The sequence below is a fragment of the Aquila chrysaetos genome, chromosome 18 (assembly GCF_900496995.4).
Source record: "Aquila chrysaetos chrysaetos chromosome 18, bAquChr1.4, whole genome shotgun sequence".
Taxonomy (NCBI): Eukaryota; Metazoa; Chordata; class Aves; order Accipitriformes; family Accipitridae; genus Aquila; species Aquila chrysaetos.
In genome coordinates, this window is record NC_044021.1 from 16,717,004 (window position 1) to 16,733,355 (window position 16,352).

Sequence of the window (16,352 nt, forward strand, 5' to 3'; positions counted from 1 at the left end):
ACAGAGATTAATGGGGGGAACGGGGAGAGAGGGAGGAGTCGCGTGGGTTTTCTTTTTTTTTTTCTGGAGGCATCAGGCTCCTCCCATAGCAAGGGAGAGCTTTAGTACATCGAACCTAAAGACCTTTAAAGTACATGCTGAAATGGATGCTGGGAAGATACAGTACAGTGCTTGGGCACAACTCCAAGGCTCCCAAGGCAAGTAATATTTAAACAAGCTGAACAGCCCCTTTAGGCAAGCAGCAGGAAATCCAGCACTGAGCTTTGTGTTGTTGCATGGTCAGCAGAAGATAAAAGCTCAGGCTATGCAGCTGGGGTTCCCTCCTATCACTGGATGGCAAACTGTTAAGAAAAGATAAAAGGACAGAAAAGAACAGGGGGTCGTCTTACTGAAAAGCATTCCTTCATATTTTAAGCCGTCGAAGTACTTTGAAATACATTGGGCCTGATGTAAGTCAGAAACAGCCCCATTGGCAGCTCTGGTGTGTGTTGGAACTTTTACATCAGTTGGCAGGCAAAAGGTGAATTCATCCCTCTGCTTCAGCGGAGATCAATGTTTAACATGGTTATGATTGTGATACGCATAGGTGCCTCACTGCGAGCTTCACAGTGGGCAGGAGCTTCCCAGAATTTTTTAGGAGCAGGGCATGTAATGGTGGGGCTGCTGCTCACTGGGGGTTTCATTCTAAAATACAAGCAGCATTCAGCCGTATATAGCCTTTCCAGGTCCCGCTTTCTGCAGCTGATCCTTGGTTAGGGACTATTTTAACAATGAGGAAGAGAATTTAAATGAATGAGATGGGTAGTTCAAGTCATCTAATCGTTATTTACTGTATTCCTCCCCTCCGTCCCTCCTCCTTTTTTCCTGCATCACAGCACTGGTGTCTTGGGAAAGAAAATGCTTCAGAGCATTTGTTACCAATTTAGCAGCAAGTACGTGCTCAAATTTGGGATTTCTGAGATCTGTGTGTGCCATATGTAGGCAAAATGTAATATTTGCTAGTTCCAGTAGAAGGGAACAAACGCAAATTTGCTGTTCTTCAGATAGTGTTTCTTTAATCTAGTGAGACTTACATTTGTGCAGCCTTTTTGTTTTGGTAAGACGGTTAACCGTCCTCCCTAGGGTGCCTAATTGCTTATCATGAACTAATCAGTCCCCTGGGTATATGAAGGGATGAAACACTGCCAAGATAGAGCCTGTGACTTCCCCCAGAGGTGTGATAACCCTCCCAATTACCCCACCCTTCTGGGAGCTTGCTTACTGCTATTTTAAAGACCTCGTTACTTCAGAAATTATCCATGGTTAGAGATTTTAGGAAGTCTTAAAAGAGTGTATTTGCTGAGGAACCTTTGAACTTGTCAGTTTTCATATTTTTTATGTCAGATCAGTATTGAATAACGTTTCAAGTTCAGTATGAAATATGCTGAACGGGTTGCTGCTGCCACTTCAGTTTATGAAAGTGCCTACCTACCTCTATAGCCTCTGTGGCATGCCAGACCCTAACAGATGAGGAAGGGGCCAGTTTCTGTCTTCAGCTGTTAGTAAGCAGGGATGGTGAAATCTTCTAGCTTCAGAAACCCCATTTGAAGTTTAGATAAAGGAACAGGTGGAACAAATCTGGTGGTGACTCTCTTCTAATTTTTGGTAGAATGATAGTTGCACATTACCATGTGTGAAATGAGTGGGTAGATTAAGAAAAGTTTTTCACCTTACAGTGAAAAATAATTTATTTAGCTGGTGGTTTTGCTTGCTTTCTCCTTTTAGTTTCTTGTTTTAACTCAAATGCACACTTGTCTGCTCTACAGGTGAGACAGCTGCCAATGTCTTGAATTCTTCTCTTGCTCTCTTTATATTGAACGGTTGAGCTCCATAAGGCATATAAAACTTACTACAAACCAATAATGTCTGAGATGGAAGTGGAAAATAGCTCCTGCTATTTAGTATCTGAGTGAAAGTATGAGTTCTGGTGTTGAGGTTTTGTTTGTCCTTTTTTTTGCTCTGAATGAACATCATTTTTATATGAAGTTTGGAGGTTGGGATCTGTCAGTTGGGTAGAAATACAGTTTGTTCCTTTAAAGAGTTGTAATGTAATCAAGGAACAATATCAGATTTTTTTTTCTTTTGTGGCTCTTTTAAAGCACTTTAGGTCTTATTCACCTCTGGTCTTAGAGTAGGTTCTAAGTGACCTCAGCAAGATTAATATAAATATATATATTGCTATAGTATATACTGCCTTAAAACTGTAAAGCAAGGTGATTTCATTTTTAGAATTAAAAGAAAGCGGCTGTGTGGGTGTGTATGTATATATGACTGAGAAAATGTTCATGTGGAAACATCACTCAAAAGAAGTATGAATTTCAGTATCATAGGTCTGGTTATGATACTTCATTGTTGCTTCACTATGTGTGCATATATGAAAGTGATTAGTCAAGGTTCCACTGGCAAACTCTTGCTGTCCTACTGCAGAAATTGGGGTGGGTGTGAGTGGGTGCACAGGCCACTTGGTCGACTTCTTGTTGTTGTTTGTTATTCTCTGGGGTGAACACTTGCAACTACTACTTTACCCAGAATTGGGTTGAACCTATGCATAATTCATAATAGTTTGTTTCAGGCTAAAGTTTTGGTATATTGTATGTCAATGGGAGTCAGCAGAAGGAAATGAGTTCCCCTTTTCATACGTGAATTGTGGAAAGAATTGTCTGTATCATCTGTTTGATGGCAATGTGTGAAGCACTAGCGGTGGAATTGTTTTTTTGGAAGAGGAGGGTGGTTTTGGACTAGCAGCAGACGTTTTTGGCTGGAGGAATAGCAACTTGAAACTTCACTTACTGAAGAAACCTGTTCACAATTTTGTCTGTTTTCCCTCCCCACCCCCACTCCCACCCCCCCCCCCCACCCCCCCCCCAGCGTTCCTGAAATAAACTTCCTGCAATTCTTTGCAGTGTGCAGGTGTCCAGACTCCCCTTTACTCATGGTCGCCTGTGCAGCCCGTCAGGCGACTGAAGGCTGTACCCAAAGTTCTGCTGGCAGTGCGGCGTATTGTAATGGTCTTGGTATAGTTATGGTGGACACCTTGTACAGCTACGGGCTGTAGCATCCCCTCCTAGTCCGAACAACTGAGTATTGCGTTCCAGGAGTCTACACGTGTGGAGGACTGCCTGGAACAGAAAAAGGAAAGCTGCAGAGATTGTAAGCTGCTGCATCATCAGTGTGGCCGTTGTGCCAAGGAACATCAGAACTTTACTGGATGGATCCGACAGCTCATTGCAGAGTAGAGGATCAGTCTTGCTGGTTATTTGCAGTTATTAACCTTCATGGATTTTTTTTTTTTTTTGTTTGCTTTGTTTTTGTGTTTTTCTCTGTGTGCATAAGAGGACTGTGGCCTCGCAACCAGAATGCTCATGTTCAGGAAACTTAAGGCTGTTCCTACTGAAGGGCTTTGAAGATCAGCAGGAATTTCCTCCAGGGTTTACAGCATTGTTGGAGGAGCCAGTCGCTGCAGAAGTCTTCAGCCCTGTCCACCCGACTTTGGTTGTTCCTTACCTCACCAGCACGTGGATTATGCTGTTTGCAGACTGTCTAAGCTCCACGATGACCTCCATGGATTCCTCATGAGCTTTTACAAGGCTGGGCCTGTGTACTTTTTAAAATCCTTTAGAAATGCCTGCTAGGCTTTTAAAGTCCCAGAGCAAAGGCTATACTACAAGGAACTTGGAAGGTCAGCAGCTGGATGTGGTTGTGGATGAAGGGGGATTTGTGCATGCGTGCGTGTGTGTGTATGCAGTACTTGTTTTGAAAATACATCTTTTTTCAAGTCCGATAGAGATACGTCATTTCTGAGAAGGCTTCTTGTACTCACCTGATAAAGCTGAGCAACTTTTGAATTCCATAAGAAATTGTTGAACTGGATCCCTGTGCCCTTTTTTGCATGCATGTTGCAGTCTATGAAAATTAACAGATGCTGTTTCATTTTGTCAGTGTGCAGGAAGCACCTCCCACAGGTTAGTTTCACTGTGTGTACTTCAAAATAGAAAGAAAACTCGTACTGAAGAATACCATTGGCAGTAGCACTGCTGTTTAAAATTTTCCTACTGGCTTTCCTGTGAGGATCTCAACTTGGAGAGGCTTGCCAGCACCATCTACTGCTGTAATTAATTTACCTAACTAAACCAAGAAAGCAACTCTGTATTTCAAAATTTAGAGCTCCACAACAACCCGGAAGGCTACCTGCCCAGCTGGTATAAGCCAGTGGGTGTGCTCACAAGACTGTGGCAACTTGTTCATCAGTGATAGGAGAGAGACGTTTTTCTCAAGGCTGGGTTTTCCCTTCACCTGGAGGAAGCAATAAACCTCAGTTTGAGTGATTTGTGGTACTCTGGCGTCTATGGCAAATACATATCTAGAATAACCTCAGGTAATATTAAAGAGCTAGCTTGTATCTCTTAACTCTGGTTTAAAATAACAGGAGAATGGCAGCCAATGGTCACCTATGCTTAATATCACATGGAGATGATGCAGATGGTGTATATCTGTTCCTGGTCCTTAGCAGACTGTAGGAGGTGGTTGACTTGAGTCCTGTTTGTGCCTCATACGGTGCAGGGCAGCAGTTGGCTTTGGCTTGTGGGTCTGCAGAGGGTCTGCCTGGTGTGGAGGTACAAGCTAGGAAGGAGCGCTGCAGGTGATCTTGCTCATGAAAAAGCTGTGTAGCCGCTTTGGATACTGCAGTTGGAGGCTGCATTACAAATGCCTCCTAGGGTGCATGGGAGAGTGAGGGTTGTACAGCACACTTCTGAATCCCTTTGCTTCAGCACATCTCTCTTTCCTCCCTGTGGCATGTGGTTTCTCCTCCTAAAATTTCAAGCTAAAACTCTCTAATTAAAAAATCTATTTTGGGGGTATGTGTGTTTCAGAACATTTTAAGTTGTATTGATTATAGATTTTTGTTGTTGTTGTTTGGAGAGTGTGATGGGGGGAATAGTTCCTGTGCTGACCAGAAACAGAAGACAGGAAGATAATGATGTTAACAAGGTGGGGGAGAAAAGGAGGTGTTTGTTTAGAAAAAGCCTAGTCACTGAAGCCTGCGGAGCAGAGGAACCCTGCTGATAACACAGATGAAATAGTCTGCCTCTTTCCTAACTTTAGAGGAGTGGAGCTTTGTAATAAATGGCTGCCATGTGGCAGCTGTCTCCCAGCTTCGTGAGCCTGGCAGTAGTTAATCCTGTCAGCAAGTCATGCTCCCTGGAAAAGAGCAGCGAGAAGAGCTGCAAACTCTTGAATCATTCTTTCTGCAAAATATTTGCATGTTGAATCTCTTTCTGCTTAAAATGAGTTTGGTAATTTGGTGGAGGTTCTCATCTTTAAGTAGCATTAAAGTGCAGCTGTGTTGGCTTTTAAATAAAACGTTAGAAACGTGCTGAGATGTTGCGATTCTTTTCCCTCTTTAAAAAAGAAAAAAGCCCTTTTACTTCTGGAAGGTATATGTTCCAAGGTACAAAATGCGTTGTGTAAAGAAGGGACACTCTGTGTTGCTATCCCTGTCTGTTAAGAAATTACAAGTTGAGCATCTGAGATCGTGATTATAGTTAAAAGCTTGAGGCTTTAAAATTAATCTAGTCACTTCAATTTGCTTGTTCTGTTTTGCTGAACATGTAATGTTTCTGTCCTTTCTCCACAACCCGCAAAACTAGAACTTTGACTTAAAAAAAAAAAAGTTTGAGATTTTTGTGCAGGAATGTAACACCATCAGATTTTTACAGGGCTCATGATAAAATCATGATGGTTGACAATGCTACCACCAGGAAATGAGTTTTAATCCCTGTAATTTCTACTCTTTCTTTTCTCATGTGCATGATTTTACTGCATTATCTTGCAAGGTGTAAAATGCTTTGGCATTCTACCTGGTACAGTGCTCCAAGCAGTGAGTGCGCTGGCGTCTCCCGCAAAGACAGCGCGGTTGGGCTGCAAAGGATGTGTTGGGGTCTCTGCAGTAAGCAAACCAATGCTCTCCCCCTTGGGCTTGCCTGTGCAAAGAAATTTGCTAGCATGTGGATGCAGTTACAGTGGTGAAATGCCATGTGGGACATAGCTATTCCGAAAGGAGAGAGTCTTTTCCTGGTTTAGCGTACTCTATTTCCAGAATGGTTTTTGTAAAGTTGCTCGTGCATTCAGGCCCTCTGTGAAGCTCTCTTTAAATCCATCCTGGGGGAAGAGGATCGCAGCCAGGGTGCTGCACAAGAAGCAGGGCACTAGCACAGGAGATTTTTTTTCTGCATCTTCCTTGGTGTGATTCATCCTGCCTCTCTAATCCCTGCTGAACCCGTCCTGCTGGGCACACACAGCTCTGGCTACGTGCGAAGAGCAAGTGTGAGGGGGTGACACCTTTGCTCTTTTCTCCCTCCGGAGATTTACTTTAAACGTTCGCCTCGAGTCCCAGGTCCAAATCTGCACTTGGCGGAGCTGCTGGCCATCAGGGCGAGGGACAGGGATGGGGACAGGCCCTCCCTCCCTCCCTCCCCGACAGCTGCAGGCGCCAATTGCCAGCAAGCAGCCCGGCTGCATGGTTTTGTGGCTTTTCTTCCTCTTGTTACTACTGTTCCATCTTGTTTCCGTGATGCTGTGCGGAGGAACAACCAGACGGATTGTCTCCTCTTGGGGTGGGTGCCTGGGCATCTGCAGGGCCAGTTGGTATGGCACAGGAGCCCCTGTTTTTTCAGTGACACCAGGGGCTATTGATGGCAGGCTGGGGCTGTGCTGCTGCTGCACAGATGCTTGCTCTTGGCCCACCTTAAAAGGACAAGATATCCCATGGTTTAGACTGGCCATATATTGTCGGGGATGTCAGCATCTCCGTCACAGCTACCCGGCCGAGCCCAGCGTCCCGCTTCGCCCGCCCCGCGTCCCTGCAGCCGCTCCTCAGTCGGAGCCGAGGGTTGCTGTAATTCGGACTGTTTGGAGGGGAGGTTGCTTTTCTTCTCGGTTACTCAGAAATGTTTTCCATCTGGCTCTCCCAAGCGCAGAGTCCGTCCAGCTCACCCCTCGGGCTCTTGGACAAGTATCTCGTTCCCTCAGCACGGTGCTTGCTTAGCCATGTAGGTGATGGGACATCAACCTATAGCTTCCCCCCCGCTCACGGTTTTAAGTTAACTGGGTTTGGCAGGGCAAAGCAAAAACGGAAAAAAAAAAAAAAACCCCAAACCCACAGAGCTACGTTGTAGATTGTTTCCTCATTTTGCATCCCTCATCCCCTCTCGCTTGTCTGAGGCGGCGGCAGCAGCAGCAGCAGACGAGGTTTTGTGTCCCGGGGCTGTGCTTCCCGGGGTGGCCGGGGCTGCCCTCGGGCAGGCGTGCCTCCCCTTCCTCGGCCGTTGGGCCGGGAGACACGTGCGATGGGGGTGCCGGCCGGCCCTCGCTTCGGCTTCCCCCTGCCCCTCCGCTCTCTTGCCTTCTCCCCGGCTCCTTCGGGGCGGTGTGGGCAGCGGCGGTTTTGGCAGGCAGCGTGACGCCGCTCGCCTGACCTGTTCCCGCCTTCGTGAGACACCTCCATCCCGCCTGCCGAGGGAAGAGCCTTCAGGGCCCGCTCCCTCCGATCCCTGGCTCTGCCCTGGGCTCCCACCCTCTCCCACGGCCGTCCCCTGGCCCGCTGGGACGTGGGCCAGAGCTGGCCCGAGGGAGAGACGCGGCAGCCGGACGGGGGAAGGCCGATCGGTGTGGGGAGAGACCCCGGGCCGCGTCCCAAGGAGCGCCGCCCCGCTGCGGCCGGTGCCAGCCCAGGGGGGACGCGAAGGGACTTTCTCGGGTCGCCACTTCATCTAAGGCAAATAAACTGGAGTCAAAGCCAAGAAACACATCGACTTCCTGGAACTCTGCGAGCCGTCCGCACAGCTGTCCCCGCTCCCCGAACACATGCAAAGCAGAGCTTATAAGGACAGACAGTATTGCTTTTGTGTCCCTCCTCAGCCGGCGGGGAGGGCGCAGGGGAGGGGATGTGCCGGGTAAGGCCCTCGGCCCGTCTTGTCCCCTGTTCCCCTCCGTGGTTCCCGGTGACCGGGGGGAGCCGGCCCCGGCCCCGGCCCCGGCCCCGCCGGCCTCCTGACGGCTGCGCGGGCAGGCGAGGATGAGGATGGAGGGCTGTTTGCAGTCGTGGATGCGGGAAGGAGTGGAGGGATGTCTGCTTACAGCCACATGTTTTACTCTGCTGTTGCCCTGACTTTATTTTTTCGCGCGTCTAAAAGTGGTGCTCGTGGCCCCAGGTTTGTTAAGATGTCTTCAAATCTCAGTATCCTTTTTGCTTGAACAAGCTCTCAAAGCTGACTGCAATTTGGTGACAAAGGCTTCCTGGAGGGCCAGGTGCTCACCCACAAGCTGATACGAACAGTGAGGACGAGGAACAGCTCGTAGATACTTCTTTGGCTGGGGGGTAGGCGAGCTGAGGCGTTAGAAAAAATCTCAAAATCAGCAGCTGTTGAGCCTAAACGCGGCCACAGGTTGCTGAGCTCTTGCGGTGCTGTGCATTTTGTGTGGTGCTGCTGTTGCCGAGAATGGCAGTGCTGGTCGGGAGCTCGGTGCAGGCTCAGATCAAACCCTCTGAGGTGCCTACAGAGCGTGCTGGTGGAGACCTGGGCTTTCCTGTTGGGAGCCTGGGGGCTGTTGGGTTTTGCTTTCACTCTCACTGCTGGAGCAGCGTGTGCCTTGGTTCTCCTTTCTAGCCTAGCAAGATCACAGGCTCCTGCGTGAGGGCTGTTCCCACAGCACGCAGCACTTGTGAAAAGAGCAAACGTGGGTACCCTGTTCCAGTTAGCAAATTAGGCACAGGGCCAAGAAGATAGGTACGACTGCATTTTATATTGAGGCTGCCTGGTGTCTCCATGCATTGCTGTAAACCAATTGGATCATACAGGTGAATTTCATCCAGGAAACCCCTGCTTTGCCTGGGTTTCTCACTGTTAGATTAATATAGCTTCCTTGTTTTCAGTGTATTACAGCAATGTAATACCAGAGTATCACGGTGATTCAGAGTTGTCATTTGCTTAAGGCATTAACCAAGTTCAAATTCTGGTATGCTTTATGGAGAGATGCTTTTGGTCATCTGAGCCACAGTCCTGAGGACCATTAGTGGTCCATAAGTCATCAGAAGGTGACTTTCAAAACCTACATAAAAACTAATTGCACATGCGTATCCCATCATGCACACAAGGAAATAAAGCAGGAGGAGTAAATATGTTTGAATATTTAAAATTTAGCTTAACTGTTAGGTGTTGTAGCAACCGTATACAAAATAATCTGGAAATATGGAGTCATCTTGTTCTTGTTTGGTGCTTCTTCCCCTGCCCTGCCCCCAAAAAGAAGGTGGTCCCTAGCTCAGTTTTAAGGCACGGACATGAGTGTGTGCTTGTTTATTCTGTGCCTGGGTGTATCTGTGTATGTACGTTAGGTAAGAAAAGGCATATGGATGTTGTGGATTTGTAGGGTTGTTTTAGGAAGCAAAGTATTACATGTGCGCTAACACAGGTAAAACAATTGTATCGCTAATAGCTCAGAGAGTTCATAGCAAGAGGAGCAGTCTGTCTTTCAGTGCTCAGAGAGTACCTTTCAAGAGATGTTGCTCCTTTCAGTTGTTGTCTTTTTAGGTTTTTTTCTTGTTTGGTTTTGTTTTTCCCTAGAGGAAAACATTAGTTACAGGTACAAGTTCAAAACCTTTGGGATAACATTCCTAGTTTTTACCAAATGCTAAGTGAAAGAACAACCACCATATACTCCCATGCCACTGTCTTTCTTTTTATGCTTGTCTTCCTTTCCCCATAGGCTGCTCTGTACTGGTGCTCCAGCAGTGGTGACAGTGAGGTGACGCTGCCAGTATAATTCTCTACCGCTGGGGTGCCGAGTCAGCACCAACACTTCAGTAGCAAGGGCAGAGTTGGTATTAAAAAGGTCAGTTGGGAAAACTTTTTTCGTTTGGTTTTCCTTTGCCTTGAGGCAGTGCTTTGAATAGCGTTAACCCTTTTTTCTTCCCACGATGCCTTTTCACCCTCTTTCCTTCCTGCCAGCTTTGATGCAAAATCATGTTCAAAATGTAGTGCGAGTGATTGTGTGCATCTCTTGGGGTGGGAGTGATTGTGCTTGGGAGCGTTGCCATGTGCTCTGGGAGTAAAATCTGCTTCTCTGTGTAGAAGCTTAGTAGGAGACCGTTTGGAGCGCAGCGTAGCGATTCTTAGGTATTGTAATCTCAAGGGTAAATGGTAAACTTTTGTTTATTCAAATGTGATATCCGTCTTTGAAGCTCTGTTCTCGTCTAAATTTGTATACTAGAAGGTCTGGCCTTCATTTAAATGATCCTTGGGTTTTTTTCTACCACTTAGAAAAAAAGTGGTGGGAAAGCCTTGAATAAGCTAATAGCGTTGCTAAGATGGAAATGATGAAGAAGGCTCAGGATTCTTGTTTGGGCCTCACGGGGAAAAGTGGTTTGAAATGCATGTGTGTGGGGGTGCACATTCCTAAAACTGTCATTTGTTTCCCCTGTTTCTCCTCCCCCCGTGTTCTGTACTACGTACTACGGCATGTTTAATGAAACCAATAAAAGTATTTGGCTGAGAGTGTTAATCTTTCCCTGGCCCAATTAGTGCATGGCTTGTACTTTAACGTTAATGTGGATTTTTTTCAGAAGGCAGAACAATGAGCAGCTTTGTGCTACACACCAGGTTTTCCCCCTCCTTGCCTGTATTGTGTGTTTCTTCCTATCTATTCCAAAGGGAGAGCTCATGTGCAGAGACAGTGGAGCAATCTGGAGCAGAGACTTGTACCAGCTCCCAGGGGCCAGGATGTGCTGCTCCGTGCTTCTGTAGCCACCTCTCAACGGCAAGTCAAGTGACTGTGACTCTGAAGACTCATCATTTCTTCTCTTTTCTTCTTCCTTCCCCTGTGGCCTGTGTTCTCCTTTTTGCTTCATCTGTGATGCTCTTCACCAGAAGGAGAAGCAGCTCTAACTGTTGAGAGTGGTCTTAAAACAACAAAATTAAATACAAACAAATACACATAAGCAAAGGGGGGAAGTAACTGTTGATGGGCTCAGCTTTAACATAGAGTGGAGTCACACTTTATCCCAAAGGAGGAAATAGGTCTAGCAAGTGTCTTCCTGTACAGACTGAATGGGAAGCAACAAGGCTTTTTTTCTTTTTTTTTTAGCTCTGCTTTCTCAGGGACTCTCCCATTAGCTGGTTATGCGAGGCATCAGGCATGGGCTTCTGTCAAAAGCAGGAGCTAAAGGCCCCTCGGGTTTCTGTGTGGGATCGAAGTTGCCCCAGTTTCATGGTTTCAGCAACATCATCAAGTGGAGGGGACACATTCCCACAGAAGAGCCAGGTCTCTTGGTGTGGCCATGCAAAGAGGGCTGCTGTGTTGTTTTGTTTGGTCCCTGCCCCCCAACATGTGTTAGCACTCTCTGTCGCTTGCTCTCTGCTTTTCCTCCTTTTCATAGAGGATGACTGTGGCACTGGGGGGTTTCTTCAAAGTAAAAGATGACTCGAATGCTTGTGACCACTTCCCTGTTTCCTAGAGGCTTTGGTCCGATGTTGAATGCAACCTGAGGCTGCACTGTTTGCCAGCCTATTTCCTGTTTGTCCTCTTTCCTGGAGGTCTTTGTTTTCTTTTGGGGAGAGGGAGGAAGAAGGCTTCATCAGCATGACCTCCAAGCAGGGGCATTTGGTGTGAGCTGAGAAGGCTTGCAGTCATGAAGGCAGCCTGGCACAGGGCATCCATGCTGGTTGCTGCCTGTCTGATTCCCTGAGTTTCATAGGTGCTGTGGAAAAAAAAACAAACAAAACCACACTTTCCCATCCTCAGTGGTGCATTTATTTAAAAAAAGAAAAAAAAAAAAGGGCAGAAAAAAAAAAGCTGCAAGAGAAATCTCTCAGTATGTTCCTGCCTAAAGGCGCTCTGCCACGGGTTTTCCCACAGGAAGGAGTGATTTGGCCCAGTATTCTTATTGTTTCTATATCCTATTGCAAATAGAAAGTTATGCTTCTGAAATCGGTGTGTGCTTCTCATGCAGTTGTCTTTGTTTCACTCGTGCATTTTGCTTCATGCGAGAGAGTGGAAAATGCGTATGTAAACAAAAGCATGCAACAATAATACCTATTTTTGCAGAAATGAAGTTGTGATCTTTTGACTGCTTCCAAAATAGGAAATTTTTAATGTACGGAAAATGGTTTTAAAAAACAAAGTCTGTGACTATACATCTTTGTGTTAGCAGGAAGATACTTAGATTCAGAAATAAAGTAACTGTTGGTTCATAGAAATTACAAAAGGCTGTAATAGCACAATACATAGTTTTCCTCCTGAAAGAAGAACAGAGAGCAAGCTGGCAGGTGTTTCTAAACCGGGAGGTAGATTTGTTAATGTGTGCATGTATGCCTGTCTCTTCTCTTTGTGATGAACATTTCCCATTTTCACTGCCAAAAGCAGCACTAGGAATTCTGACTCTAGTTCTCTGCGAAGCTCCTCAGCTATCTTAAAGTTGGCCAATACAGGAGGCTTCACAGTTACACAGTAGATTGACTTTTTCCAGGATGAATCGGTGGTGACATTAATGTCCTAGGTATTGACTGAAAGAGGAGTGGTCTACTTTGGAAGGGAGAGTTGTTTTGTTTGGTTAGGTTTCTTTTAAGGGCTAAAGCACTTATTTGCATTGTTTTAACAGAAATCTGTCCCAGTAATTTAAACTGGTCCTTATTTTTGGTGGTACTAAGCAGATACAGCAAGCAACTTAGAAGATTTAGGTCAGTCTCGAAAATAACTCTCTTGTGCTTATTCTATTCAAAATTAAGTCAGGTACCACACAAGTGGTTAAAAAAAGATCAAGAGAAAAAAAAAAAAAAAACTGTGTTGCTCTTGAATGAGATGGACCTTTTTTAAAAACAGAATAACAGCAAAATTAAAACAGTTAAGGACAAACAAAATAAAGACAAACAAATAAACAGCTCCCATAATTACTGGAGAAAATACAGAAGGATGGGTGCTTGGCCTCACCTTGGATCAAGAAATCCCTGCGTTGCAGAGACCACTAGTGTTTTCTTAGCAGAAAAGTACAAAAGTGACTAGGGAAGATTTACCTTGAATTGTTCAGGATAGCATAAACATAGTCTTTTTGCCTGTTTCTGAATATGCATATTGAAAACAGTGTTTGTTAAGAAGTTGGTGTTATCCAGAGCCTTAGACACTGGGCTTAGTCGGGTCCTAGGTTTTGTCTCTAGACTGCGCTGGCTCTCTATGTCAAATTATTTGTGTGCTGCTCATAAGAGGGTCAGCAGTTAAATGTAGCAGTTGCATCTGCTGCTTTGGCTGGCATAGTGTGAAATGAGGAACTGCTTGACCCAGGTTGGGCCCTTTCTCTTTGCCTTTTCTTGTGCGCTCTAAAATATCAGTAGTTGGGATAACGTAGTCATTTATTGTTTGCAAATGCTGTTCAAACAGCATTTGAACATGTGTTATGTGACTGATTTGCATGTCATCCTTGAGAATGTATTTTTTTAAAAGGAAGAAACCCTGTTGAGTTAAGCACAGTCTGAGGCCGATGATCTCTGCTTTCTGAAAAAAGGAGAACCTGTATTAAGTTTGCTGGATGCAATTGGTAAATCTGAGATGAGATGAAATGTCCACAGTGTGTTCGTTTCCATAATGAAATAAGTATTTTGCTTGTAAGGTTATAAAGGTGTATGTCTCCATGAAAAATGTATCAGTAGTTTTCCATATTACAAATAACCTTTTCCAGAGGCTATCCCCATGGGCGCTGTGGGCAGAGAACTCCTCTCATGCATCGATCGTTCCCTGTCACCTCTAAAAATGATGTTTAACTGCCCTGTCATTCTCCAGCCAGAACAGGCATCTTTCCTGAAATCCCAGCGATAGCATGATAAGTTTGTGGTTTCAGAAAGGGGTGTGGTGAAATTCTGTCGGCACATACGATGGTTGCTTGTGCCTTCAACTCATCTGGAAACCTTGGGCAGTGAGTGTGAGGAATGTGCCAAATGGTCCCAGAAACCTCAGTAGTCATTTCACCACTGCTAGAAGGAAGAAAAAGGTCACTATGAATTCATGTATTGGAGTAAATGTTAATCCTCCAAGAAGAGAAGGGGGGAGGAGTGTGTGTATGAAATTGAATTACTTAAATTCTCTAGCTGCAGAATATTCTTCCAGCTTCTTAACCAAATGTGATGACCTCAGTGATATGCTAACTTGCTCTCTCCTCTCCCTCTGCTTGTTTTTTACTGGCTGAATACTGGGGACCAAGCTGGTAAGGGTTTCCTCTCTTTGTTTGCCCAGGTTTCACCACTGGCAGAGGCAGCAGCATCTCCCAGCCCAGGGCCCAGCCACTCGTGGGAGTGGGCGCTTGACTGAGCTGGCGCTGTTCACGTGCTTCTGTCATCAGACCTATGTACCAGTCAGGGGAGCCCTCAAACTAAAGGACTGTAGTCTTTATTTTGCTAAAATGACTTCCAGAAAAACTTACTCCCTTTCTCTTTTTCCCTTCTCCCTAATGTAGTGCTAGAGGGTGCTGCTGAAGAAGAGGCTGAAGAGCCAGACGCTACTATACATACTACACTAAGTGAGGAGACCAGCAACCAAGAAGAGAGCCACAGTCAATCAGGGGATAAAAATGAAGGTAACTGGTTTGACTAGCTCTGTGTGACTCTGTAAATTAGGGCATTAATAGGCTTGTAGAAACATTTCTTACACATCCATACCCCTTATCTGTGTGAAGACTATAAGATACCTTGAGCAGAAGCACTGGTGCATACATTTCTTTCCCCATCCCTAATCTGTATCTGTCTGACAAGTATAAAATAGGTTGAGCAGAAGCACGGGCACATAAATACTTGACTACCACTGCAGGCTTCCAAACTAAGATTTTCTTGGCTCCCAGTAACTTGGCACCACATTACTTAGCCTCAAAAAAACACCTGTTTATAATGCTCAAACTTATCTTCCAAAGACAGTATTATGCAGAGATCAAATGTTCACAGACAAACGTGTTCCTCCCTGTTCACCCTCACATCCTCTTGTGTCACAGTGACTTTCTCACAACACACATTAAGATTCAGTGCTCTCCACCAGAAGTGACAGAGCAATAGACTTGCAGGGTATTCCTGTTTGGGAGACTTATTTTGGGAGAAAGGAGTGTTTAGTTTGAAAGCATTTTCCTTTCCAGACTTGTAAAAAGGAACATGGAAGGCCTTACCTGTGTGTTTGACATGGTATGTTGAGAAACCAGAGATGAGATTTTAGGTGTGTTTTGAATTTGGTGTCTGGGACAGGAGCATCCCTGCTACGTACAGAATGTGATGGAGAAGTCGGAATCTGAACAGCTTTAGCTGTGGCATTAGTCGTGGGTGTAACACATATGCTCATGGACTAATACAACTTGGTAGACCAAAAAGAAAAGAAATCTATGTAGATGCCAGCTGTGGCAGTAAAGAGGCATTTGGGGGGATTTGGGGTTTTGTTTTGGTTGGATTTTTACTAATTTAGCTTACTCCATATACAGAGCTGGCTTAAGCTATGCTAGAAAGAGAACCCACTACCCTACAGTGTGTTACTAATGCCTTAATTGTGCAGTTCTGCTCAAAACACATGCGTGCTTGAATGATTGTGCTTGCCAGAGCGTGCATTCATCAGTACTGTGCTACTAGTTCATGGTGATCACAAGGTACCACGAATAACACCATTTTATAGCAAGAGAGTTTAAGGTAAATCACTCTATAAGCCAAATACTGAATTAAGGTTGAAAATGAAGATAACGTGAATGTCCTGTGAGAAGAAATGTACACTTTGTCCTGTGTGTTCCAATATGAGAAACTTTTCCTGTTACAGGAACTCGGTTATTATGGGCTGTTGCCTCTGCTCCATGATGATCCAGCAGAGTGTGAAGCGAGTTACAGGCAGCTGAAAATACTGTGGTATTTTATTTTTTAGATGGCCTAGCAACTTCTATGTGTGTTTTTGTTTTTCATTCCAGAGAAGCAGCTGGAAAGCTTAAACAGCTACAAGGTATCACCAAGTTCACCAAACAGTTTGGACGGAGCAGACTTGTCCTCCATTGATGCCATGATGTCAGCAGTGATGAATGTGGGGAAGATTGCTGAAAATGGCGGGAACTCTCAAAATGTCAAATCCCCCTCAAAGTCTCCTGCACCAAATCGGATTGGCAGGAGGAACCAGGTATGTAAACCCGAATGCAGGGAGGGCAAAGGGGAGACAAGTAGCTGCATGGGAAGTGATAAGACATAATTATGTTTCTTCGATTGTTTTGCCCTTTTTTCCCTCAGTGGGTGGTTCTTACCTCCGCCATTGCTCCTCCATGT

At 45.3% G+C, this 16,352-nt stretch overlaps 1 protein-coding gene across 6 annotated transcripts in view; it reads left to right on the forward strand.

Moving 5' to 3' along the window:
• Window positions 1–16,352, forward strand: part of RREB1 (ras responsive element binding protein 1) — a 124,289-nt gene that overhangs the window by 42,933 nt on the left and 65,004 nt on the right. For 3 of the 6 annotated variants that reach the window (XM_030041860.2, XM_030041858.2, XM_030041862.2), the window contains exons 2-4: window positions 9,802–9,927; window positions 14,534–14,653; window positions 16,007–16,209. In XM_030041860.2, coding sequence (XP_029897720.1) covers window positions 16,096–16,209 — 114 coding nt within the window. In that variant the 5' untranslated portion in view covers window positions 9,802–9,927; window positions 14,534–14,653; window positions 16,007–16,095. Of the gene's footprint in view, window positions 1–9,801; window positions 9,928–14,533; window positions 14,654–16,006; window positions 16,210–16,352 lie in introns of those variants that run through there. The other 3 variants (XM_041118327.1, XM_030041861.2, XM_030041867.2) reach the window with 1 other exon arrangement.